The sequence below is a fragment of the Cygnus atratus genome, chromosome 6, assembly GCF_013377495.2.
Source record: "Cygnus atratus isolate AKBS03 ecotype Queensland, Australia chromosome 6, CAtr_DNAZoo_HiC_assembly, whole genome shotgun sequence".
Lineage (NCBI taxonomy): Eukaryota > Metazoa > Chordata > Aves > Anseriformes > Anatidae > Cygnus > Cygnus atratus.
Window position 1 is genome coordinate 25077627 of NC_066367.1, and position 27326 is coordinate 25104952.

At 39.1% G+C, this 27326-nt stretch overlaps 1 protein-coding gene across 3 annotated transcripts; it reads left to right on the top strand.

Annotated features, from left to right (window-relative positions):
• The first annotated feature begins 178 nt into the window (after positions 1 to 178).
• HACD2 (3-hydroxyacyl-CoA dehydratase 2) lies at positions 179 to 23565 on the top strand. 3 transcript variants are annotated; one of them, XM_035569648.2, is made up of 8 exons: positions 326 to 418; positions 4862 to 4953; positions 5257 to 5374; positions 5734 to 5752; positions 10609 to 10697; positions 16641 to 16762; positions 17427 to 17605; positions 19828 to 23565. In XM_035569648.2, the coding sequence occupies exons 2-8, from the start codon at positions 4931 to 4933 to the stop codon at positions 19908 to 19910; spliced, it is 633 nt and encodes a 210-aa protein (XP_035425541.1). In that variant the 5' UTR covers positions 326 to 418; positions 4862 to 4930; the 3' UTR covers positions 19911 to 23565. The 3 variants fall into 3 exon arrangements, with proteins under 3 accessions (XP_035425531.1, XP_035425541.1, XP_050567533.1); XM_050711576.1 differs by lacking the exon at positions 326 to 418 and adding an exon at positions 3641 to 3706; XM_035569638.1 differs by lacking the exon at positions 4862 to 4953 and having other exon boundaries at positions 179 to 418.
• Positions 23566 to 27326: the final 3761 nt, after the last annotated feature.

Below are 27326 nucleotides of genomic sequence, written 5' to 3' on the forward strand. Positions count from 1 at the left end.
GGGGGGTGGGCTGTGGGGACACCTCAGTGCCCGCAGGGCGAAGAGGGGCTGTGGGGACACCTCAGTCCCCTTAGGGGGACTTGGAAATACCCCCTGGGGGCCCAAGGGGAAGCTCCTCCCTCCTCAGGGCGGCTGCGGGCCTGGCCGGGCCGGGGCGGGCCGGGCCGGGGGCGGTGACGGGGCGGCCCTGCCCTCCCTGCCCTCCTCTAAGATGGCGGCGGCGGCGCCGCGGAGGCCCCGCCTCGCCGTACGCTGAGAGCGGGTGGAGGCCGCGGGAGCGCCGCAACATGGCGGCGGCTGGCGGCGGCGGCAGCCGGGCGGATAACGGCTACGGCAGCCAGCAGCCGCGGCGAAGGAAGGGCCCGGGCGCGCTAGCCACGGCCTACCTCGTTATTTACAACGTGGTGATGACGGCGGGGTAAGAGCCGGGCGGGGAGCGGGGGCTCGCCGGGGCCGGGGCAGCAGCGCCCGCTTGCTGCCGGGCTCCCCTCGGCGCCCGCCCGCTGCCCCTGCGAAACTTCCCCGGGGCCGGCAGCGGCTCGGGGTCCCCCGGCGCCTGGATCCCCCCCGACATCCGGGGGCTGGAACGGGGCCGGGGGGGGGAGCCCTGGCGGGGCGAGGCGGGCGTCCGAGGTCCCCCGGCTCCCCCTCCGTCTCCCCCGGTCACCCGGCGGCCCCCCGGCCGCCTCTCGTCCCCCACGAGGTGCCGGCCCTGCCGGGCTCCGTGTGTGTAGCGGGGGGACATGGGCAGCGGTGGGTGCGCCCCTGGGCACAGCGACAGAAGCTGCAGCGTGCTCACATTGGGCTGAAGGAGACTTTTGTTATTATTATTATATATTTTTTTTTAAGAAGCTGTAGAGTGTTACTGGGACCTGGATGAAAATAATTCTTTTGGGAAGTTGAGGATATTTGGGTGGTAGGAGGAGGAAGAAGCCTTAGAGGGGATCCTGGATGAGCCAGTTCCCCGCTGGGTAAGGCCCGGTGGGTGAGGCGTCAGGCAGGAGGACTGGTCTTGCATCTGTGGGGCAAGACTGGTGCAGAATTAGTGCAGGTAAGGCTGGCGGTTGGACTCGGCGATACTTATCTTAGCTGCTGACGGTTGGTGCTATTTCAGCTTATAAAGTCCTTGTACTTGTGAGGAACAAAGGTAACCCACGGGGGAGATCGCAATTCTTGCAAGGTGCTTGTTACACATTGCCCAGTAGGTGCCTTGCTGCGAAATGGAACTGCTGGGAAGACCCGTGGCCCTGTACGGTATTTGCAGGGTGTTTTGCTTAAAGGGGGAATGGTAATTACCCACCAGTTTGATATGATTTAATCATCTTTCTTTTTTTTTTTTTTTTCTTTCAAGCAGAAATATTTAATTACCTGAACAGTAAAACACAATACTGGCAGTCAGGAGCTCTCTGCTTTTCGGTTTTCGTGATATCCCTGCACAGTGTTAACAAGTTAACCTCTCTGAGTTGTTGTTAGAACTAAAAGCACCTGCTTGTTGGCGTACTGATACTTAATTCACTTATCTTTATAAAAGATCTCAAGAACCTGATACAGAAATTGTAGTAGAAATAGGTTTTCTTAAACATCATGAACTTTATATCATGGCGCGCAAGCTCCTGGTTGTGTGAAACTTCTGCAAAAGAAAAATAAAATCCAGGTGTTGGAAACTAGAATCAAATAACATAAATCTGTACTTCAGTTCCGGTTGCCACGTAAATCTTGGTTGTGATGTTACTTGTTTTCCTGATTTATACCAAACTTCCTAGAAAAGTCCAGTCTGGTGAGATGTGACACTTCAGCGTGAGCTGCTGCTTCTGGAAATATGTATGGTTAGATGATATCTGCAATTTGGGGAGCTACCAGAGAATTCCTGTGATGAGTGTTCACGTCTCTGCATTGTCACTCACTGCCGTTCTTTTGGGGCAGGTCACTGAGGGCTCTGACTGATAACTTGGTTTCAAATAAACAAGGATTTTTGTACTTCCCTGGCTACTGTTGAAATTTGGCAATACACAACATCGACCACAGAAAAAAAAATACGTATTTTCTTCTAAAAACTTCATAATAAGGTAGTTTTTCAGGGGTTGTTTGACAGAAGCTCAATTCTTCATATAAGATTGACACACAGGTGATGGCAGTAATGAGTTACTGTCCCCATGTCAATCAGAGTGCTCAGGCTCAGTTCCCCAGACAGCACTGCCTTGGAAAGAGAGCGGTGAAATGAAAGCACAAAAAATTCTGAGGTGCCCAGATGATAAAAGTGATGCTGCAAAAGCACGTAGCAGGTTTGTCATGCAGTGGTATGCAATAAAGCATATGTTCTAAAATCTTAGTTGTTGGCTTTATTTTAAATGGATGAAGTGACAATCGAAAATCTCCGTGCAATTATATTTACTTTGCCTTTATCTTGACTTAGCTGAAGTGAGTGTATTGACTCTAAAAATAATTGGTCTTATTTCTGATTTTATTCTGTAGAGCACGTAGTGTATGGATTCTTGGTAATACGACAGATTTTGCAAGAGTAAAACAGTACAGAAAGTATATATACCCGTGGATCTCTAAATGAAGCCGCACACACTTCTTAGTTCACGTGTGGGTGGGTGTTTTCTTTCAGAAAATGGACCCTGGTGTCTTACAGCAGGGAATAACCAGTGCTGCAGTGGTTCTCAGCTGTACTTGGTGGGTTTGCTGACCATGGTTCAGTACATTGAGCTGAAGAAAGGGCAGTGTCTTTCTTCTCTTACATTTAGTCAGTTTGTTATTTGCCTGTCACAGCATGGCAGTGCAGTTATGCTTGACGTGGCAGAGGCAGTTCTTTCTGGAGACATAGATGGAGAATAGAAATTATTTCTTAAAAAGTGTGGTTGGCTGAAATCACTGGGTGATAGGGATGGGGGCTCGCTGTTAGTTAGTGTGTAAATGTTTGGTAAGCTGCTTCAACGTGTGATCATGTGTCTTATGTTCAGCCAAGTACAATAACTGACTAGGACTTTTAGGTAGAAGTAGCTGATGGTGGTATATACAATGAATTTTGAATGGATTTCACTCAGCAAGATAGTTCTTAACATAATAACTTTTGAATTTGCAAGAGTTTGTGTTACCATGCTGAGCAAAGAGTGCTCTGAGTTACAGGTTTCATTGTCCACATCTTCAGTGGGTGGTTGCTGAGAGTCAAAGTACACTTCTCCCCTTTTCAGGTTCATTTTCTCTGTAGCTTTGCCATATTCTCTCTTTGCATAAACAAAGCAGAACTTCAGTGAACTTTGCACATTTTTTTTATTTAAACTAAGGCATTAAACTAGTGTCCTGAGCATGAAGTTTGCTTATCAAGTCTGAGCAGCTGAAAGTATTTAAAAAAGAAGTGTGTATTCCATATTCATTTTCCATAATTGGGATTAATCAAAGAGTATAAAAGTCTAGTTTAAAGTCTATATCCATGGCAGTTTTTATTTAGTGACACACCAACTACAGTTGGTCTATCAGGTAGAATTTAGTGTGTAGGTCACAGAAAGCTGCAAGAATTAACTTCTCGCTTAGCCTGCATGTGACAGTGGTGCCTTTTCCTGCCCTTCTAAACTGCTCACCAGGTTTCTTTTTTATTTGATCTTACTGCACTCACCTACTTCTATTTCATTTTCCATAGTCGTAGAGGGAGAACTGTGTAAGAAATGCAGAAGCAGGACAGAGGTACTGAAAGCTTTGACACCAGGTAGGCACATCCTTTAACTTTGTGCAGATTCATGATTTGATGTGTATTAATTGCTCTTTGAAGGACAGTAATTTACTGGGGAGGGTGGAGAAGACGAGCAAGGGGCCGGAGCCCTTGCCTGAGAACAGTTGGCTGCAGGTGCCAACAAGCACTGCTATCTTGTGCAACCTGAGAAGTTTCTCAACAAACAGGGAAGGTTAGGAAAAATAGAGAAACTGACAGATACGAACAGGACAATGAACATGCTGTGAGCTCTTATTCCAGAAGAGAGACATTCAGTATTGCAAGGGACAGTGGTTGATCCTGCAGTGCTTCCTGCTTTATGCTGCACTGAGGTCCAAATAAGAAATTCATCCGATTCTTTGTAAACAGGAGTTACTTGGCAAGCGTCTGTCTTCTGGTTTCACAAAACAGCTTTAACAGAAACAGCTTTTTACTACCACCAAAAGGAGAGCTTGTTCCTTGCTCCCCATCTCTCTTCCCACTCCTGTTGCTTGTCTTTCATGTGCATCTTCTGAGAAGTCCAGGCAGAAATGAAATAGCTTTTTTGCAGTCCTACTAACAAGCATTGTTATAAGCACAAACTGGGATGCCAGCGTTGCTTGTTATTGAAAATCTGCACTTTACAGTATATTTCAAACAACAAAGTATTACATTTGGGACAATATTTGTAAGCGCATCATAATACTTAATTACCAGGGACCGTGAAGAAATTCCTTTGGAAAACCACAGCTGCAGATTTTTTCAAAGGGTAAAAAGTTGTTGTGTACTTAGGAGACTCTCTGTATGCCTGCAGACACTTCCAGTGAGGTGCACGGCTGTTAGCAGAGGCACTTGGTGACTGCTAGCACAAGCTTTGTGCCAGCGCTTCTGGGTTTGGCAGGAGGTGGAGGTGAGGTAGGGCGGCATGAGGAGTAGGTGAGGTCAGCGCGGGAACAGCAGAGTCTGTGAGAAGTTGGGGAGCTGCCGGCAGGGATTTCCCTTCATCAAGCTCTTCTGCCTGTGTTTGCCACAAGCAATTGGAAACTGAAGTTAACTGGAGATGCTAATTTCAGGTGGAAGGGTATTTGAGCAGAGCGTAGCCACCTTAGTTCTGTGGCTTGTCCGGGACTTAAAACGGTTGCTTTCTGAGTCTTGTTTGCTTTTATGTCACAGTTCTTTAAGTTACGGAGTGGCAGGAGATCCTACAGTAGATGGTTTTGTGTTTTGAATAAACAACGTCTGATGCCAATCTTATTTAAAATGTCGTGAGTACCCTTCATAACTTAACTAAATACAGCTTACTGAAAAATAAATCCAGGCAATAAAGATATTGGTATCATGCTGGTGCTGTAAGATGTCTAAAAATCAATATTTAACTTTGGTAAATTTGCAGAGAATCCAAATATTGAATGTTTTCGGTGTTGCAGAGAGTAGGGAAAAAGTTCCTATCTTTCAAAGCAGTTATATATCTGTTGCCTTCCCACATATTGAAAGAGACGTTATGGGTTTCTTTGTGTTTATGCTCTACTTAATGTCTCCTTATCTCAGACTTTTTTCCTCTCTTTCAGATGGCTTGTTATTGCAGTTGGTCTAGTTCGAGCATACCTGGCTAAAGGTAGCTACCATAGCCTGTACTACTCAATAGAAAAGCCCCTGAAATTCTTCCAAACTGGAGCTTTGCTTGAGGTAGGTGTAGTTGTCTTCCCCAGAGGTACTTATATTTTTGTGAGTGTTTTGTGTAGCAGAAATAAGGCAGCCTTTGAACGGTACTTTCTAGGTACCATGTTTTTCATTAGCATTTGTAGGGTAATTGAAGGTAAATATAACTCAAGAAGTAAGTTCAGCACTTGTGTGACATATTTCCTTTTACCAAGCAGTGAAGGAGCTTACTGACTGCTATTTAGCTTGGGCAGCAGAGCTAAATAGTAAGCTTAATCTTTGAGGTATAAATATTGAGTCGTAAGCTCTTGCAATAGAACTAAATGTATTTCTAAATTGCTTCATTTGAAATGTTAGTAATTTGATTTTTTTTTTTTTTGTTCTAGATTCTGCACTGTGCATTTGGTAAGCCTGCAAACTTTCAGTTTTATTCATAGAAAACTGTACTTTTAGTGGTATATCAGCACTAAAAAATGTTATGGTCTGTGAATTTTCAGGTTTAATTCTTACATAACCCCCTAATTTTTGCTTGAAGCACATTCCACTTTTTTTACTAAATTTGACAAGTCAGAAAAAGGAAAATACAACAGCTTTTAATCAGTTGACGTTCTATTTTTTTATCTAGATCCTTCCAACATTACAAATTGCAGCAGTTTATAAATGTTTTATAGTAGATTATGACTCTCCATTCTCTGCATGCTATAATCTTCTGTACCAAGCTGTCTTTCCTCAAATCCTACTTCTAGCTGCAAGTAATTTAAATTCTAATGAAAATGACAGCTCAAGCACATAAACTTTGCCTATGTCCATAGCACATAAGCATGTGCTATGAAATTGGGAAGGGGGAAGCCACTATTTATCCCAGATTTCACTGTGCTTTAGTGGAACTGTTTGTGAGAACTAGAATCACTTAAGACTTGAGTTGACAATTCTCGTTAGCCTACTACTGCAAGGCCTGGTAGGTTGGTGGCAGGCACTTAGCTGTGTGTTGGTAGCAGTGTCATGAATCAGTTAACCTGAAGAGTCTCATGTTTGAGTGACAGAGTTGCGTTTTGTCTGGTTTGTTAGTCCTTACAAGTAGTGAATATTTTGGCCTCAGCATTTGGATTGTTTGTTTGCAGAACACGTGATGTAGAAATATCTGCAAGATCAAAGCCCCTGTGCTTTAATAGGGAGCAGTGCCTGTCTGCGCCTTGGCTTTAGCTCTGAATTTTTCTGAACCCAGCCTTCATGAAGAGACAGTTTTATGTTTCGGTGGTTGGTCTTGTGGTTTTACATATAAGTGTCTGAGCTCCCATCTAGATGTTACTAGCTGCTATTTGAAGAATAAGATAGCATTAAGGTTCCTAAAGCCACAGCTACAGACCTGTTATTTTTCACGTATAATGCAATCCATCTAAATACTAGATGTATTTAGGTGTATTACTAGGTGTAACCGGTAAGCTCATACTGATTTTCTGTTTCAAAGATTTTACTGAATAATTATATGCAGTAGTTGGGAAACTTAAAACATTTTCATACATTTGCCAGCAGAGGGCAGTGTAATTCTGTATTTGATACAGTAGTTCTTGCCTTCTTCCATAATTAGATTACTCTGAAAATGTTATCTTACAAAGGGCAGTTTGCAGACTATGCGCAGGTCATACCAAGAAATGAGGGATCAGATGCTCTTCAAATTAATGTAAAGCCTGCTTAGTATAAACCTGTTGGTGTACAGAGATACCTACAGTTTAGGTGAAGGAAAAGCACGTGCTACTACTGACTCTCAAGCAACTTGAGTTTTCTGAACATTCTTAAAATATTTGTCTGCCCAGTAAATGTTTGATCCTCTCCAGAGTTTCACTTCGTCTCTTCTATCTTGGAAGTGATGTTTCCACTGTAAATAAATTATTTTCAAATGTCTTCTACTCAGTTTGTTTCAATTAATTGTAAGTAGTATACAAGATTTTGTGAGCACTCCTGTTAGTTTAACTAAGCAGAAAATAGCTGTGTGCATTGGTCTTTGGTGGATGTTCTAACACAGACCTTGACATTAAGCATCTAAATATACAGCCATTGCAATCACTTCAGAAAAGCAGAGGCATTAGCTATTAAAACAAATACAACTGTCATGAATAGGAATTTATCATATAGTTGCCTGTGCTGCCAAGGTGGTCCTTTTGATCCCATTTTATTTTACTAAATCTCAGTTATTGTTTTTTTTACCTGAATAAGCCATACTTAGTTTAAAAAACAAAATAAAACAAAAAAAAAATTTTTGACAGATTTTGAAGTCCTATTTAACAACCTGTCAAGAAGTTGTTAAATCTCAGGCTCCTGGGCCAAAAAAATTGCTAATAAAATGTTCTTTTACCACGCTAAAGCTAATGCAGAAGCACAAGAGCTCCCATGTCTTGCTGTTTTCTTAAGCTAAACTTGTGCGCAGATCTTAACTCTAAGAAGTAGAGTATAAGAATTCTCTTGGATTATCTTTTCTGTACTCTCTAGAATATATGTCCATGCAATTGAATAGTAGAAGTAGTTGTGTGTTGCTGCCTTCCAGGCTGCTGCAGAGCAGGAAACAAGCTGACTGTACCAGCTTGTCTGTGTGCAATGTTAATAATCCTGGCTGAGTTGAAATGAGGTGTGGATCCATTTAGCCCATGTTATCCTCAGTCACACAAGTTAATGCTAGTGATGAGAGCTATTAGCGGAATGTTGCAACATGTTATGCCTTTATAACTGTATTCTTTTGCTTTCCCTAACTTTTTTTTTTTTTTATAAAAAGTACTACTTATAACTGCCCATGGAGGTTTTTTTTCTGTCAGTGGAAGTATTTGTCAGCTAAATGAAATGAGGTTCTCTTACACAGCTGGATACACTGCTGCTTGTCTGCTGTGATGCTGTTTCTGGATACTACGATGGCTGGTTCCAGACTTTGGAGGAATGTTCTAGGTATTACGGAGGGGAGGAAAAGAGTCTTCCTGACTCTGTTAAAAGTTTCTATGTAGGGAGAAGCAGGAAACTTGCAGATTGCTTTGCCCCTGGAGCTGTTATTCTCTTTCGACAGGAAAAACTGAGCAATGACAGATGGTTGTGCATACCAGCATAACTTTTCTCTCTACGTCTTTTCAGTAGAATCTGAATCGTTAGCATCTGTGAGATACATTCTTCAAAACATGAAGATTGATAGGGGAATGTTTCTAACAAGCACGGTTGAGAACGTAACTTTGGCATGTGGAGAAGGAGAGCTTTACACGGAGAGAGGATGCATTGTGTAGTACAGACACCAAGTGGAGAGATGGAAGGTCAAGCAAATGGAAAGGGAACATTCAGTTCCTTGACTTGTGTAGCAGACAGAACCCAAGCGCATGAATAGCACTGATAGCACGGGAGAGCTTCTGTCTGGAGGAACTTGGTAAGAAAAGAGGTGATAGGAGTCCCCAAAATGAAGAAGCTGTAGTGGGAGGGGTCGTGAAGGGAATGGAGAAAAGCAAGAAAGCTTTGATAAGTACAAGCCCAACCTACAGGATCGCTACAGTACCAGCCGTCGTACCACAGTGGTGCTTACTGGTAGCCCTTTGTTAAGCTGGTGTTGACGCTGGTCAACTTTGAATTATCCTGTCTAGTTAGGAAGGATAGAAGAGCTCCACCTTTAAGCTATGCGTACCACCTGGTCTCAGCTGGGATCCTCCTGGGAGACAACTTGTCGGACTTAGAGGATTTTCTGCTGGAGGTGGGAGGCTTAGTCCAGGACCTGGGAGAGGTGTGGGCAAAGCTTGCTTGGTGCTTGCTTCGGGACCAGAGAGCCTTCTGTCTGCCAAGACCTGCTCCAGCATGTGCAGTGTTAAGTAACTGGTGACATGCTTTTAAAGATGCCGAATTTAAAACTGTCTGTTGGATGCCTTTTTAATGCAATTAGTAAATAATTAGAGGCGAATAGAGGTTACATAAATCACAGCTAGCGAATTCGCGAATCACTGAACTAGATCTCATGTTTTTGGCTTAGGCTGGCGTTGTCTTGGCCATAACAAAAAATCTTGTCTTACTGTGTGGTAATCTCGGATGGTTCCTACAGAGTCTTTTTGGCTTGTTTAGAGATTCATTTTCAAGAGCATCAGGTTATTTTGTTTAGGAAGGGATGATACAAACCATATAAAAGAAAAGGTATTGTAGGTGTGAGCCTCTAATGAGCTCAGATTGTGGGATTTTATGGCACCCCCTCTTGTGTTGTCTCAGTAACACAAATTCTGCCTTGATGTTTTATAATCAGAAATCAGGTTATGAACAATGCATTATAAAATCAAAGAAAACTATACAGTTTTTTCTATTTTCTCTGAAAAAAATGATTAAACATAGTGACTGAAATTAATTCTAATAAAACTTGCTTTTAGCTTTTCTTATTCTTCGTTTTTCTTCCACTTCCTAACTTTTTCTTGTTTCTGAGACTGTTGTGCTGCTTGCTGTGGTTTGCATTTGTTTTAGAACACACTTGTTACAGTATTTTAGCAGTTACAACTGCTCTTGCATTTGTCTTCATCGTGCTGCTGGAAGAAAACAAAACTTTGTGCTGTAGAGTTTAGATGTTTTGTGTAATCTTGCAATCTAAAACTACTGCTCTGTCTCATACCTGGGTGTGTAAGACCCTTTAAAAGTCAGTTTAATTGGCACCTCCGAACTTGCTCAGAAGAGCCAGTTAAATCTGCTTCTTTGAGAAAAATATTTAAATTGTTTCTGTACCTATCAGTGCATGAACTATTCCTTGTTTTTGTTTTGTTTTTAAAAGTTTTATTCCCAGGGAGGAATTATAATTGTATCTAGCAGAATATGGGGTAGGACTTCGTTTCTTCAAAGCAGTTGTATTTTTTTGTTTGCTGTTTTGGGGGATACACAGTGCAAAACATCTCAATTGTTTTTACCTTTTAAATCATGATAATTAAGAGAATCTTGAATATTTTAATTAAACAGGTTTTATTTGAGAGATGGAGTTAGCTTCAATCAAATAGCTTTTGGGATACGTTCAGTTGTTTTATGTATTCGTGATATGATTTCAACAAGGCTAATTGCTTTTATTTGCATTTTGATATACAAAGTCCCAGTCAGGGGATTGCATTGTCTTAGGCTTTGTAAACACACCATGGGACGGACTTCATACACTCAAATTAAAAAACGTCTTTCCTTCCAAAAAGTTCAAGTGACTGGACCTTGGCTTAGCTGTACTTTATTTCACCACCCACATCCCAATGGTCAGGGATCTTTACTAACTCCAAAATATCTTCCAGGCATTGTTCCCTCTTCTGTTGTTCTGACTGCTTTCCAAGTGATGTCAAGGGTTTTCCTGACCTGGGCAGTAACACATAGTGTAAAAGAGGTAAGTTAAGCTACAAAATAGATTGCAAAAAATAATTATCCATGCTGAAAAGCAATTGATGATTGCTGTTTCATTTTCCTCAAAATGTCTTCTGTTGTATCGCAACATGTGAAATGTCATGAGTCTGTGTGGATCAAAGGAAATAACAATAAATCTGACATCGTCTCTTCTGGATAATCAAATAGATTGAGTTATGAGTTTCTTGCTGTAAGACAACTAGCTCCTGAATAGCCTTTGTAGTCTGTACTGAAAGCTGAGCAGGAGGTTCCCAGTATGTAATCTGGACCCCAGAATTTGGGACAGAATTCTTGTGTTGATCTCACTAGTGCCATATTCAATAGCAAAATGTCCTCACCGTCCCTGTCTGTACTCTATGATTTGCTGTCTGTATCACAGTATGTGGAAGCTCCCCCTTAAACGATTGTCCAGGAAAACGAATGTTTTCCCTCATCACTTTTCCAGGATAATTTTCCCTCTGTCCTTTATTAATCTTTCTTGCATTCAAGCGTAAGTGGGTTTGGGGTTCTTCGTTATTGTATGCCGTAACAAATATTGCTGTACTTTACCAAATGTCTGCAGAATCTTCTGGAAGCAATCTTACCTGAAAATTATTCCCAACTGACAGCTGTTTTAATATCTGAACATGCCTTAATTGAAATAGATAATGCTGACTGACTTCATATTATCTGAATACCTTGCAGTAGCTCACATATGCTGCATCTTTGCTGTTACTTTAGCCAGTTGATCCTTTGTCTCATTAAGGAAAGAAATTACTCTTGATGTCAGTGTGGCTGACTAAGTGATAGTCTTCTAGTGATAGTCTTCTACATATAAAAGATATTTTGTCACTTGACATGGAGAATGTCTTAAAGAGCTTGTGTCATTGCCAAGTCTTCAAGGAAGCTGCTGTGTCTTCATTACTCCAACACCTGTTACCAGAATGTCCACCCATAGGTGGAGTAATACAAGTCACTGTAGTTCCTAATAATTAACTGCCCTTTCTAATATTATAATGCCTGTTCATGTGGAGCCGTAGTTTTGTGCTATTCCTCAAGTATGAATGTTATTTCTCTCAGCAAACTTAAAATCTTGTAAATATTTATCTTCCGACAGATTTTACTTTTGGTGCAAATAAAAGAACTCTGGTCCCTGTCAGTTCAGTGGGGATAAATGCTAGGTTCTGAACAAAAAGGGTATAATTCCAAGACACTGTATATTAAATACAAACGTAAAGTATTTTAAAGAAATATGTCTGTAATTGTGCTTGTTGCCTGTATAATGTTGGAGTACCTGGTGCTTCAAAACCAGCAATAATCAGTTTTTATGAATTGCCTCCTGGCTTGAAGTAATCCAAAATGTTAAAGACTGAATGACCTAGATTAAAAGAATTCCATGTGTTATCTGGAAGACATCAAAGGGAAGTCTGTAAAATGATTGTGGGTTAGATTTTTTTAAACCTGTGCCCACATTCTCACCAGAAAAAGAACAGCAAAATGGGAGAATAAACAAGAAAGTTTAGCCTAACTAATTCAGTTTTTAATAAGGATTATTCCAACATTATTGCATGTTTGTTTTTCCTCTCACACTTACATGGTCTTTTGGTTAAATTCTTAAGAAGAGACTGTCTTATGTGTTAAACTTTTTTAATGTCTCAAAGTGGGCATAAGAATGATGAGGAATGCTGTGATGAGTTTTTCACCTCTGACTTAGTGGTAATAAATCTCACCCCACCTTCACCCCACGCAGAGAGCATGCAGTCTCACCTGAGGAGATGTATTTAAAGTGTCACAAGTGTTCTACTTTTTCTAAAGGGCTGTCTGCACAAGTGAGCTCCATGCTGAAGTCCAGGATAAAATTCTCACACAGCTTTATGGAACTTGTAAGCTATGCAGTTGCATGATGAGGTTCTTGTAAAATAAAACTCAATTTTCCTCTTTAACTTTTTGAGTGAGAGTTGTTCAATATATTGCTTTTCCAGACTGCTTTCATATATAACGTGGTTAAAAGAAGAAAAATCTGGATTGCATCCCTCCTTTCTGTCAGAATACACTTCTAGATACGTGATGTGATTTGAAGCATGCTTCTTGCCACTAACATGTTTGTGCTTTTTGTTTACTTTAGTGCTGATGTGTTGTTAAATTCAACATGAAAGTATCTATTATAAATGTTAAAGCATGGCAAATGTTAAAGCACTGGACAATTCTCGGAGTTGCAATGAGATTTTCTCTTGCCTCCACAATATAAGTAGCTGTTGGCTTACTGGAGAAGGGTCTGGCATGTAATACAGTACTCGTAGTCCAGAAAATACTGTTTTGTCATTATATTGGAAAGCAATTGGTTTGGTGAATTTTGCTACTTCTCCTACAAAGGAGGGAAAAGAATGAGGAGCGAAGGGCTAGAAGAAAGTAGGCATAGGAGAACAGAAGGTGCCCTTCAGATCGAAATTCTCTCTTTGAATTTATGTGAACAGTGAGATCATGTGGTGACATCGTAGCGGGCCTTTGTGGAGTTCAGTGTGACACCCAGTTCTGGTAGATAATTAAAAGAGGTACTAGCAGTGGTTTAAAGTTTATCAAATCGGGTGCAGGTACAATGATAAGTAGCGTATGTATTTAGAGGAACCTTTATAGAACACAGTCGAAAGGCATGGTGTAACAACATACAGCTTACTGAGCAGATCATTAAGACTCCAGCATCTGCTGCGGTGAACTTGACGATCGTAAACATACTTAAATTAAAAATATAAGAGAACAGTAATTTTTATCATTTAAGATTGAGTTGTAGTAAAAGAAGTCCCCAGTGGAAGGTTCGGAACTCTGAATGGGTTAGTTGACAGGCCTAAATCATCACTGCTTTACATCTGTGCAAAATTTGAGTAATTCTGTACAATGCAAATGTCTTTCAGGACCCTTTATACCTACTGTGAAGTTTTTTTTTTTAATTGATGTGCACACAGAACCCAAGCTTTGGAGGGAGATGTGCTGTTTATCATTATTGTTGCATACTGATGCTGTTTGTACTCATCTGCACTGGATTGCTTCATGATGTGTTTAGCAGAAATTCTCTGTAATTTCTCAGTTACTCTTAATATGGAGAAATCTATAGAATTTCTGTGTTTATGGTATTTTAAATGTTTCAAACCTTGCTCAGCTTTAAGATAGCTTTTCATGCATCAGGAGAACAGTAAAAGCCTCTCAGGCTTTATTTTGACGGTTCCCAACTCATCTTTGTATCTTAAAAGGCTATTAATCCCTTATATTTTAACACAGATTATCTTGTTTTCATAGTCATGAGACAAAATAAAATATATTCAAGACCATCCTTGATACATTGGTTTGAAACACATACTAAAAAAATTATACCCATGGTATGACTCACCCTAATTAAGGCAGTTGGACAATAAGTTGTATATGGAGTGTAAAATGTGCTTTGACTTTGCCTAACACCACTTTCAAAGACTGGGATGAAAAGGTGGAGGAAGAGTTCTGAGGCATTACTGGGATTTGTGGTTTGAAAAGTCTGCTGCTTGTTGGCTGTGCTGTGCAATGATGTTATAAATGCAGCATTAGCAGGGCCTAAATGAGTAAGGCTCTTGAGAGACTGCTTTGTAAATCAGTTCCCAAGGGGTTGATAACGTGCATCTCAGACATCTTTATTTGAAGTATTGAGAAATTCAGTCCTCAAAGAGAAGCTCTAATGGTGACAGTCTTCTGACAGATCTGCTAATATGTAAGAAACATGCTCTTTAATGACGAACTTTGGAATGTAGATAAAATATGATGATAAAGTCCATAGCAGTCTTCTGTTCCTCGCTGCACAGGTTTGGAGTGTTTGAAAAATGTATAGGTCGCTCTTATACTGGGAACCGGTGTTTGTTTTTGTAATTTTTTCATTAAGCAGGGACACAAGCAGTAAAGTCACAGTCTGTGATTCCTAGTCAAGTGACCTTAACAGGGGTTAGCTCTGTTTATTTTTTTTAAATGGTGTGAACTATTTTAGTAGTTTCCAAATACAGTTCAAGTATTAACGTAGATGGGAAAGACTAGACTTGAGAAAGCAATGTTGCAAGTTCTGTGGTAGAACTGGATTGTAACTGCCAGGTTTTCTTCTTCTATGTGCATCATTCACTGTTAGCATCCCATTTTTTTTGTTCTTGGTCATGTCCTTGGGTGCTCCCTCAAGCTACACATTTTTGTTTGTTGGTTCTACTGACTTCCATAGTTAGGGGTGGGTGTCAACATACGGATCAAAGTCTGTGATGCATAAGCTTAGATGAACTCAGAAGCTGCTACTCCTGATTTGACCAGAAGATGCAGCTCTGGAGTGCTTGTGAAGCATGTTGCTCCTTGGGAACAGCGGCATCTGTGAAGTGATGCTACCAGGCTGAGAAGTAGGTCTTGTTTGTAAAGCAGGGTCAGGATCCTTTTCTAGATACTGTAGCAGTGTAAAAATAGATTTGGTCTCTTCTCAGGAAATCTTCAAATAAATCTTGGATATTGTTCTTTTATGGTGATATAAGGGAGATTAATATATATGGAAGTTATATAGTTTCACAGAGTTTCAAGTGAAAAAGAACAAGGCATGTTTGCCGCAAAAAGAGATGAAAGTGACTTGAATTGCTATACGCAGCAGAAAATGGCGTAACAGTAACTCTACGTTACAGGATTCCCAAGAGTTTTGTACAATTCTTTCTGGGTTTAGTAGTCTGACACAAAGTTTTTTTTATGGGTAATCATTATGAGCTTTTTTACACACAAATGTATGGCCAGTCCCCTCCTCTGAAAAGGTTTCTGCTTGCCCCTATAATTTCTTGTTCCTTTGTTTGTACATGTACTTTGCCCAAGATGAATAGGGTGTACCACCCACACCTACTGACTTCCTTTTCCCTTTTTTCAAGAGTTGGAGGCAAAAAAGAAAATGCAGCCCCTTGTGGTTGAGCTTTTTCTTCCCACGGTCCACTGAATTTGGGCTCAAGGTGCTCTCACAGCTGAGAATTCACAACATGCTTCTGTTGGGTGGCGGGGGGGGCTGCATAAAAAATCGTGTGTTTACTCTCAGGAGTTTGTCATGCAGGTATGTGACCCCGTATGCTTCTTCATAACTGCTGTTCTATCTGAAACTTAAACCTCATAATTATGCTCCCAAATGTAATAGTTCATTTTTAAATTCATGCTTTTGAAGGTTCATCTTCAAAACACGAAGAAAGTAAAAGCTGTTTCAGTAATGTGCTTCTGGAATACAAGCTCTAAGAGGTGTAAAGCAGTGAACCAAAACAATGCCTTGAATATAACCAACATCAGAAAAACAATGCTGCGTGCAGTAAGCAGAAAGAGGAGCAGGGAACAGCGAAGCAGGTAGTTAGTTGTAAAGCTTGCCTGAGGTGACACAACCTGAGCTTCTGGTTCTTCTCTCCTCCAAGCCTGCATCCTGCTGTTAGCTGTCTTGCTGCTGCTCAGAATTAAGACCCAGTTTCTCAAGTGAGAGAGGGAAGCAGTTCTCCTCGTACTCAGAAATAGCACTGACTAGGAGCAGAGTGTAAAGTCTAAACCAGATCTCGAGTGTTAGCATCCTCTCTGCTTCCCGCACCAGAAAACAATGATAGGACCGAAGCAGAACCTGGTACTGTATAGGAGTAGGAAGTGTTATGGGTTGTTCTCGGTATTTCAGGGGTTTCTTGCACTAATTTGCATTGCACAGAATGAGAGATCTTGAGTTTTCTGATCATCAGAGCTATTCTTAAGCCAACTAGAAAAATACAGAGCATAATGAGAAGGGTTTTTTGCAATTGTTACTAATGTTGCTTTTATGCTTTTTCTTGGAGTCTGTTATCTAAAATGATGCAGTAAAGCAGCCCCTGGGAATTAATTTCTTTGGGGTGTTTAGATCTGGTGAGTAACTAGTAACATTTGCATTCATATTGAACCTTTTGCTTCTCTCTTGCAGGTACAAACAGAAGATAGTGTCCTGTTGTTTGTAGTGGCCTGGACAATCACTGAGATAATCCGTTACTCTTTTTATACCTTTAGCTTGTTAAACCATCTCCCTTATCTCATAAAATGGGCCAGGTAGGTGGCACAATAGAAATCATAGCCTTTAAAGCACTATTTTAACATGGATATTTACCTTGTAAAATAGTTTTGGTACAAAAAGTTAAATTCTGTCCTGGGGTAATTGCCCCACTTATAAATGTGACGTCCTATCTTCTTTCCAGCAGATTTCTGTGTTACAAATCTATTAAATGTAAGCTGAGAGTACTTTGCTAAATGGTACTGAGTTCTGGCAAAGTGATTGTGTTTGTCGGACACTAACACTTAACAGTAAGGGATGGCAGTAAATAAACTGATACTTAACAGTAACCCTTCGATGTAAGGGTTGTACCTTAGATTGGTGAAAAGTTGGTGAACACATTGATTAATACTGACTGTTTGGCCCTATTTTGATAATATGACCTCTGCCAAAGAGTTCAGAAGCCAAAGTAACAAGCATGGGGGAGAGGAGAGGGAGGAAACAGTTGTAAAAATAGCTTTCAGATCCTCAAAGATAATCTTTAAATAATTCAAACTGGTTGCTGACTTCAATATTCTTGTGTTGCAGTAATGTTCACACCTAATGTTCACATGCTCTAATCAAATAAAAGCTAAGAATTTAAGATTTGAATATCTATAACTTAACAAATACTTTGTCAGTTTGTCAGAGCTTTTAATCCTTTCCTTAAATGTTTTGTTCTAGGTACACGTTGTTTATAGTATTGTATCCAATGGGAGTCTCTGGTGAATTGCTCACAATATATGCTGCGTTACCCTTTGTCAGGCAGTCTGGCTTGTATTCCATTAGTTTACCTAACAAGTACAATTTTTCTTTTGACTACTATACATTCCTGATCCTGGTTATGATCTCGTACATTCCAAGTAAGTACAAGTTTGATTTTTTAAACATTAAAAACAGTATCAGGAAAAGCTAACCGTTGGGGGATTTGCATATATACAACTAATGTTGCAAAATAAATTTTGAAAACTATTTAGAGAAGTCAAAACTGCAGGAGTTGCTTTCTACAAACACTTGTAATATAGTAATATTTTTCCCCTCTTATACTTGGAATATAAAAATAAATGTAGTATTTGGCAAATGTTGACTTTTTTTACTCAATTATGGACTTTCATGAGAACAGGGTTAAAACAGCTTCTTAAAATTTGGTTCATTATCAGGTGTAAGAACATTGCTTTTGCAGTAACAGCTAGCAAGGCATTTCTGTTGAATTAACTTGAATCGATGTTATCTTTGGTTGGTATTTCTTTACATGCTATGAAGATTTGGCTTTGCTGCTTAGAAACAGGGATTAGGAACGCACCAGCCTTCAAACAATTTAGATGTGCAAATAGACATCTAACATGCAGAATGATGTAGTGACTATGTTGCTGCTGGTAGCTGTCTCTGTAGCTGTCTTTATATGAACCTTGTTTTTATAGAATGAAAAAATCATATTCTAAGATTTAAATTTCAGCAGTGTGGCTGTCTGTAATAAGCGCTTACTCTTTCAGTGAACCATCTTGTAATGCTGACATCAAGATTCATAAGTTTTTCCAGCTGTTACAAATGCATGAAAAGGGTTTTTAATATCTGCTCGTCTCCTTCTTCCAAAAACATTGATATTACTAACTCCAAGGAGCCAGAATAATATCTTTTGTTCCAGTGAAAATAAACACGAGTATTAATTACCTCTTGTGGGGTGGCTAGATCACAGCTGACAGGCCACACAGAAGGGAAGCAGATAGAACCTAGATAATTTTAGCCCTGTTTCGCCTTTAAAATTGCAGTCTCTCAGTTGAAATATTTTGTGATTCATTATCATTTGTGGGATGTGTAACTTCGATGCAGTCTTTTTTTTTTTAAATCATTTTTGTGAATTGGTATCTTAACTCCACGTACCAACTGTTTGGATTCAATTGGTCTTAGGTACCTTTTCACATGAAGGTATTCTGTGTTGTTCCACAGGTACAAGAAAAGCAATGATCATTACATTCATTGATTATACCATAGGTCAGTTATTCATTCATAAAAGCTACCTATTCAGGGGGGTTGTCGTCTTAACCCACAGAAGATCTTGCAAATTTTGGGAAAGTTAGCATCACAAAGAAAGCAAGCTTTAAAAACTGTTGCTAAAATTTGAGATTAACATTCTTGATAGTTGCATTTTACCATTTATCTGACTTTAAATATTTAATTTAGTACCTATCTGTCAAAATTGACATCTTGCCAGAAAGGATGTCATTCAGTTTTTTGCATATAGATTTCAACTACTTAGACTTCTAACAGGAGTCTTGTGGCTCTGTATTCTGTTATGGTCCTGGACAACTATATTAACTACTTAACGCTGGTGGAGTGAAATCAAATGAAATGCAGGCTTGGGGGAAACAATCAGGAGACGAAATACTGGGTAAAGAAAGCCAAAAGAGAAAACAGTAACCTAAAATTTAATCAAATAGTTTTTGGTTGGCCTACATATACTACAAACACTACTGTAACTGATGTCATGTAGGCTGATGCTTGTTTAATTTTCAGAGGGTTCACAAAGATGGAAGTTTAGTCTCTCATGGGAAATTTAGCTTTTGTTGTTTGTTTTCCATTCCCTCCTTTATTCTTCTGCAAACATACTGTGTAATGTAGTCTTAGAAGGAAACAAGCTTTACATGGAGGATAGAGAGAGATGAAAGAGGCACCAGTTTGCATAAAGTTTGTTAGATTCTGCGAAAGGGACGCTAGAATTATAAGTGAAATCTGGAAAAGTCATTCTTCTGGAAGGACTTTCATTCCTCATGGTGCTCTTTTTCCTCCCTGCAACATTTTTTTTATTCTGTGTGTACAGTTCAGGAAACTTTGTCATCCCACTTACACCTGCAGAAGTATAAGAGGGTTTTTCGCCGCCTTTGCCTAAAAATGACATTGCTCTAGCAAAAATTAAATAGTACCTGAAGTCTAAGGGCAATATTGCTTGTTCTTAAGACAGAAGATGATTAGAGCAGAAAGTGAATAGGCATATTTCCTTTTAACAGAATTGGTGACCTTGAGTGTGACTGTGTGTATTACACTGACACAGAAGCCTGACTTAATACTTCACTTGTTTTCTCTTCAGTCTTTCCCCAGCTCTATTTTCATATGCTACATCAGAGGCGAAAGGTGCTTTCCCACACTGAAGAACACAAGAAGTCGGAGTAATTCCAGCTCTTTCAGAACTTTTCAAACATCAAAATGCTGCAGATTTTCAATACCAAGCGTATTTATAACGAATATACCAAGATAAACTAAGTCAGAGGTAAAAGACCAATAATTTAGCAAGAATAACCAATAAATCTGATTTCACTGAAATTCTACGATGTAAAACATGCAAATAACTTTCAGCTTGCAGTGCTCCAGAAAACTTCTAAACTTTATATGGCTTGGCAGGTAGCCTTTTACTTTTCCTTAAGTGATGTGCTAAAATGGTTTTAATTTACAACTAAATGCCTGAAGGTTACAGTATGAGTGATGAAATTGTATCCACTAAATGCTTGAATTGGGATTATATCGCTGATACCTCCTCTTTTTTTGAAGTTTTTGACTGCATGCCAGAAAGTGTATGTATTGCTGTGGAAGCAAACAGTATGCTCTGGAATGCTTTAGGATTTTGTCAGAGACTCCAGTGGAGAATGTAATCTGGGCAGTGTTTGAATTTAGAAAGGTAGGTTATGTATTTAAAAGGTGATGAGAACAAGAACAGGAAAGCAATTACGGGAAATGAGGGGAATGTGGTTTGTTAGGAATTTAAACAGTAGGGTGTCTGACCAGAGTGTGTTCTTTGAAGATCTTGTTTAAGCTGATTACTCAAATGCTTGTTAATTCAGAGGCTATAATGCTTATCTGAAACATTAAAACTCTAAATGCTGCAGCCCTGGATACTTTATTGAATACTAAAAACATAAAAAATACTAACTGTAATATTTCTAGTGATATCAGTAATTAAACAATATAAGGAGGCAGGTCACCCAGAAAGAGGTGCAGTTCTCCCTTTTTGACTTTAAATTATCATCTCTAATCATTGTCCACTATTTCAGTGGTACTTATCTTTCAGTGCTAAGAACTATTTGGTCTACTGTGGAATCATTTGAGGGCTTTGTTCCTCAACATGACTTTTCGTAAGTGACTAATGTGTATCGCTTTGGCACATCCAAACAGGTGCTTCCAGGCACTCGGCTTCTGAAACGTTGCAAAAAAAACCTGAATCATAAGTTTTTAGTTCTTTTTTTTTGAAAGCATATTATCTCATGTGTTACATTCTGCTTTTGCAGATTGGACAAGCTTTTCCTCATCTGCTCTTCTGAAAGAGCAGAAGAGCTTAGAAAGGTAGATTTTCCAAGGTCTTTGCTTTGGGTTCTCAGGCTAAACCTTGGGAAGGTAAAGCAGAAAATGAAAGGAGTGAGAAAGCCGTGTGGTGAAGCAGATTCCACTAACGCTGTGTGAACAGTGGCCCAATTTATGAACAGACTGTACTGGGAGGGGGTGAGAAATGGAAGGGACAAAGGGGCCAGGGAGATGAATGGACATCCAAGCAAAGGCAAAAGGAAATGTAGCTAATGGTCTTTGCTCTGTCATGTATTGAAAACGAAGCAGTACTGACCTTACCCGAATAGAGCCACTAGACAGCAAAACAAGGGCTTCTCTGACTTCCCTCTTGTAACATCGTGATTTAGTGCATAAATCAGGTGTGACCAGGATACCTGCAATACTAGTCTTGTGTTATGCCTGCCAGCACCTACCTCCCCCTGGACACGATCCATATCTGTGTCCCAATTATTTGTGCTCCCAGTTCTCCCTAAACATAGGGCAGTAAGTACTAAGTGCACTGCGTCTCTGTCCTAGTACTGGAGGAGAGCTGCATTTACAATACTCTTCTTTTTATATTTGTCAGAGCTATATTTGAAAAAAAAAACCTGTATTTTTCAGCAACTTCTTTTGGCTCCATCAAAAAGTCTGACTGAATATCCCTAGCACTCAGTAATGTGTAACACCTTGCGTGTTCAACACAAATGGGTCTGGTGTAGGCAGGGAGAGGGTAAGAGACAGTAACGATCTTAGCTTCTATGTTAAACTTTTTGCAGACAGTTGTTGGCAGTAATCAAAAATACTGTAGCAACATGCAACCTCAGAGTGCTTTTTGCCTTCAAAGATGCAACAATTCAAATTCATTTCTGTTGGGCTATCTTTGTTCTGGTTATCTGTGAGAAATGTTGCATTATACATAACTCATTGCTCAAAAGTGTAAACTTCCACCTCTGAACAAAATATATTTTGCTTGTACACGCTCTAAAAGAGGTTAGTGGCAGCATTTCTGAAGAATGCCATCTAAAAGATCTGACTTCATGATGTACTCGGGTTACTGGATGTTGTGGATGCTTAGCTCCTGAAGGTTTTGTTTGATTCTGTGCCTACATACAAGATTTGGATTCAAGTTTGTAGTTCCACTCTGCAGAAGAAATGTGTAATAATTCTGTATGAAACAAACTCTATTGATGGAATGGTGTACAGATCTGTAGTAGGTAGCACGGGCACTACAGAGAAGCAGGGAGAGCTGCCAATAGGGAGAAGGTTTGTACCACCAGCCTCTTTACTGAGTAAGCTTTATTATGAAATAGTTAATTGAAAATATTAATTGGCCATTAGCTTTTTAAAGAAAAAGGAGTTCCTTTTTCTTCTAAAAGAAAAATTAAAGGAAGTTACTTTGATAGTTGGAAATCTTGTCCAAAAAGTAATTAAAGAAACCGTATCTTCTGAAGTATGAAACATTTAGTATATACAAGAATTCTAGCACTTCAGCTTACAGTGCTTTTTCAAGTTAAGTTTCCATGGAAATCACTGGAAGGTGATCCTGAGTAAGAACTGTAGTGCAATTCCCTAATATTGCTGGGGTTTTTCCTAATGCTGACTTTGATCAAATGTGTTTTTTTTCTTCTCATAAAATATGAACAAATTTCCCCTTTTCTGTCACTGAAATTGTAATGTGGTATGTGAACTTTATAATAAAAGCGTTGATTAGTACTCTCTTTCACAAATCTAGAAGTTTTTTTTCCCACAAACTATTTACTTGGCTTGCATGTTTTCTGTGAGCATAACCAAACCGCTGCAGCAGACGTTTTCTGCCTTGGTAGTCTTTGGGTTGCGTGCACTCTTGCAGTTGACAACACTTTGTTCTGCCATGCCAGCTTTGACCATGTCAGTCATTACCTTCTAAAAGACCAAGGTTCTTACCAGTGTATAGTTTACAACTGGAATTGTAGAAATGTTCATATTGTAAATTACAGTAAGATGCAGACTACGGTAAATTGTAATTTTTCACAATGTGATGTTTCTATCCAAGTTTTTTTATTTATCACTAGAAAGGTTGGCATTTGTGTGGACCAATCTGCAGTGTCATTTTAAAACCTATTTTTCATCTTAAAATTTTCATGAGTATACATCAAATCATGTGCTTTGATGTATATTTGTTGGTGAAATTTGGGTGAAAACTATATACAGTCATTTTTGTATTTTTTTCTATGTTGTGAAGAATAAAATTGTAATTTTATAAGTCTGATTCACTAAGATTATTATAAGTTAAATGTATTTTTTGTATATTTAGGAATCTGGTATTACCTGGAGCTCTGAAAGGTTAAGCAAAGACTTTTTATGCATGTTTGAAAGATATTTCTACTTGACAATGCGGTGAAATGGTTTGTATGCGAAAATACTAGTCTGTGTTGTTGCCTTGTGAAATTGATTCTGTGTTCTCTGCCTGGATTTGGTCTACTGACCAGTGATACTAATTGCTATAATCCAAATAAAATAATTCCAAACAAAATATGCTGTACTGTCACTGTTTAGGGAACAAAAGTAGATGCTTGGCAAATGTGGATTAGGGCTGTATTTTTATTTGTCTGATATAAGCTGTACTTTGCAATTTCGATGTTTTAGGGGCATACACAACTTTTCAAGCACAAACAAAAGACACGTTCTAAAATTAGTACTGTTACAAGTGCTCTGCTTTTCACTTTTGAAAGATCATAACACGTTAACTGACTCTGTTAACGTTCAAATTTACAACTTCCTGAAGGATCCTCAATAGAATGCCAGCTCTTTGTTCTGCTGTTATCTGTGCTCTAGATGGTGATGGTTTTCTACAGAAACAAAATCTTTGGAGTATTCTAAATATAATGGAATGCTTAACTAACGCGACAGAATATTTCAGAGTTGATTTACTAAATATAGTATGTCTGCTACCACAGCAACGTTCTTAGCATTTTTAACACTTCCTGAGAGAGATTTACATACTGTGTCTAGATTCCATTAATGCTCATAAATAACAAGTTATAATCCTCTAACAGGAACTGAGTAGCAGTTGCAGAGTGCATGCTATTATTCTAGGCATATGCTTGTCATAAGATTACACAACTACAATGATTTTTTTGTTTTACTGCAGAAGGGATGAAATAATGTTGTCATAACCAGCATCAGCACATTTTACACATGATAGCTGTGACTTGGCGCTACTGTGTAATTAAACATTTCTTTGGAATGTAATGCTGTGAAGAGTGGTGCTGAGCTCCATTTGTGTCTTCGAATAACTATTACTAGTTATGTTTCCTCTTTGCATTTTGAAAACAGTACATGAGGAAACAATTTTTGTTGCCGAGGGCAGCATTAAAAAGTCTGAAAAGGATAAGAATTCTGTGTTCCTAAGTAAATTAACTTTACAATAGCTTTTAAGGCTCATCTTAAAGCACTGGCAGTTCCAAACATAAGATGTGAGGGATGATCTCTGCTGGTGTGTTCGGTGTAAAATAGAGAGGTGTGAATTTGTGTGATTCAGTTTTATTTGGAATGGACTGAACATATCTAGAGAGTTGGGAGTGATTGATTGATTCAAGCCACCTGACTGCCTGGACATTCAATATCCAGTGGCTTTTAAATTCCGCTTCCTGTCTCCTAAACGAATACTCTTCCATACTTGTCAGAATTCTGGTATTGTGGTATAAGAGAGAGGGTTAAAAGTTTCTGTGGTGGTTTTTGAAGGCTATCCTGAAGCAGTTGAAATTATAAATTCAGATAGAAAATTTAAAATGCTTCTAATCTTGGTCACTGATTTCTAAAAATAATACTTTCCTTTACAGATGAAAATAAATAAATAAAAATAAAGCCCTTTTTATGTTTTCACAAATTAACTTGGGATTAGTATTTTCAGAGGTATGTTTTTCTCTTTGATGTGCGGGCATTATCGATGTTAACAAAAGATGTTATTGTCAACATATTTAATTTTTCTAGTCCAAAGTAGATGCATGTTATTTCAATCCTGCCCCCATAAAAGTAAATACACAATGCTTAAATACTTGCATGTCTATTTATACTTGCCAAAGCACAAACCGTAAGGTCTCATGACAAACTCCTGCTCTTTAGATGAAATTAATTCAGCCTAGTTTGTACAAAGAAATTTGATGTCATACCCAATATGACTTAGAGATGTTTGTACTGGGAAATTCATTATTGAAAGTCTGCAGAGGCTTATTTTGCTGAAATGTGAACACCGAGTTGCATTTTCTCCTGTCTTTTGACTCACTACTTCAGACAGTCTGCACAGACTTCTGCAAACCATCTGTAGCTGTTATTTAGGCACTGTTAAAATATATAAATATCACTTACAGCAAGCCTATGTTAAAAACACTCTTTGCAAGTTTAGGTGCTCCAACTAGAGAATCATAGCTGCTGTGTAATCCCAAATGTATGCCTAACCAAAAAAAAAAAGCCATTGGGGGATGATGCAGAAATTGGAGGGCGTTCCAGTCAGCTGAATACAAGGTTGCTTTAAGAAATCAGTTTGCTTTCGAGTTAAAGGTCTCTTCAGGTAAAATACAACAGCCTCTCTTGCTGGATAAAAACAAAAAATACTGAGTGCTGGGCTTCTCTGCTAGATGGCATTCTTGATACAAGTACAAGATGGAAGAAGAGGAGAGGTACTGGATACAGAGCTATTACTGAGTTTCCAAGAAACATTGCTGGGAAAATTTCAAGCTTGTCCTCCCTTTTTTTTCCTTTGGTGTCCAGTAGTTTTTTTTATTATTTTTAAAATAAAATAATAAACTGGGGGTGGGGGGGGAAATAGCATTAAATGGAAGTGCTGAGATGCTTCTCTGGTGGTGTGCTGATGACATGGAGTCCCTTTCATTCTACAGTAAGCATTTATTGCATGTTTGTGATCGTGGGGAATAGCGTGCATGGCTTAGGTGCTGTTTTAGTCCTCTGTTCCTGTGTATAAAGTACTTTCAGGAAAACTACTGTACTGACTATTAAATGTTTCCTTATTCAGCTTTTCTGTGCAATTTAAACTGTTCTAGAAGTGTTTTTCCTCTGATTAGAATACTGCCTTTCTACAGCAACGGAGCTGAATTGGAGAAATGCTCGTATTTAGCTGAATAAAAGTAGTTGAAACTAATATTTACAGATGCATTTGTGAACGCTATTTACTTTCTCATTGTTCATAGCGTGGGAAAGTGTTGTTTCAGTAGAACAAAGACTGCAGAATACAGTATACAGGACAGAATACTGTCAATATAGCAAGGATCAAGTTCACTTGAGAAAGTAACATTCTTAAATCCTCATGCTGACATAATGATGTTAGTTACAGCGTGCCACTATTTTACTATATGTGCTTACTGGGGTTGCCTTGCCAGACAGCAAGAGTAGTTGCTTCAACTGTTCTGAAGTTAGAAAGCTAAACCAGCAGAAAAGGCCTTTTTTGCATCTGCAAGAAAATGGCTGTTGAAAGTCAGGCATCATGGGTTAGTTTACTTAGCAAGGATTAGAAATTAATAATACTGTCAAAGCCCTACCACAAGTAAATTATGCAATCTGAAGATAACTGCTTTGTTTTTTCAAAAGCACTATCATATCAAAGGATATAGGGAAATCTGCTCTAGGAATATAGGTGCATACAAATGTGGGGCAGACATAAACAGACATAAACATTCAAGGGTCAGTGTGATCCAGTTTCCTGGTGACGCATGACTGCAGATCGGGCCATAGCTTGCCAGATTTTGAAGAAATAAATAGCTGATAGATGTAAATACATATATATCATTGATGTTAAAAATCATATGATTTAGTTTTTCTCAGTTCTAAGTTTAAAACTGATACTTGTTTGCATATTGAACTGTCACCGGAATCCTATTACATGAATTCTTAAGAATAAAAGTACTGTACAATATACTGACACCTGCCCATTGCAGTTGTATAATTTGGAACAATTTCTGAACAGAATAGTGTCTGTATATTGTTGTTCAAACCTGTGCTTCATGATGAAAACAGGCTAGGTAAACATTCTTTTTTCCAGCCCATTTACCTATTCTTGACATAAAGTAGAGTCAATGAACAGTACTGGCCACATTAGAAAGAAGGGTAGAGGTCTCGGAGAAATTCCTACAGCTTGAGTCTGTGCTTATCTTCAGACCACCCACAATATGTTCTAATCTCATGCCCAAATAAATGAGGAGGGGGGCATACACAGTTAAGATGAAAACATTTGAGACTAACTTTCATTAGTCATCTTGTACAGAGAACACTGCTTTTTCA

What these genes read in the sequence shown, in the direction of transcription:
- HACD2 (XM_035569638.1), top strand. Translation starts at nt 288, where the DNA reads ATGGCGGCGGCTGGCGGCGGCGGCAGCCGGGCGGATAACGGCTACGGC. An exon ending in AACGTGGTGATGACGGCGGG is followed by an intron (nt 419 to 5,256) that starts GTAAGAGCCGGG and finishes CCTCTCTTTCAG; the next exon opens with ATGGCTTGTTATTGCAGTTG. An exon ending in TATCTCATAAAATGGGCCAG is followed by an intron (nt 16,763 to 17,426) that starts GTAGGTGGCACA and finishes GTTTTGTTCTAG; the next exon opens with GTACACGTTGTTTATAGTAT.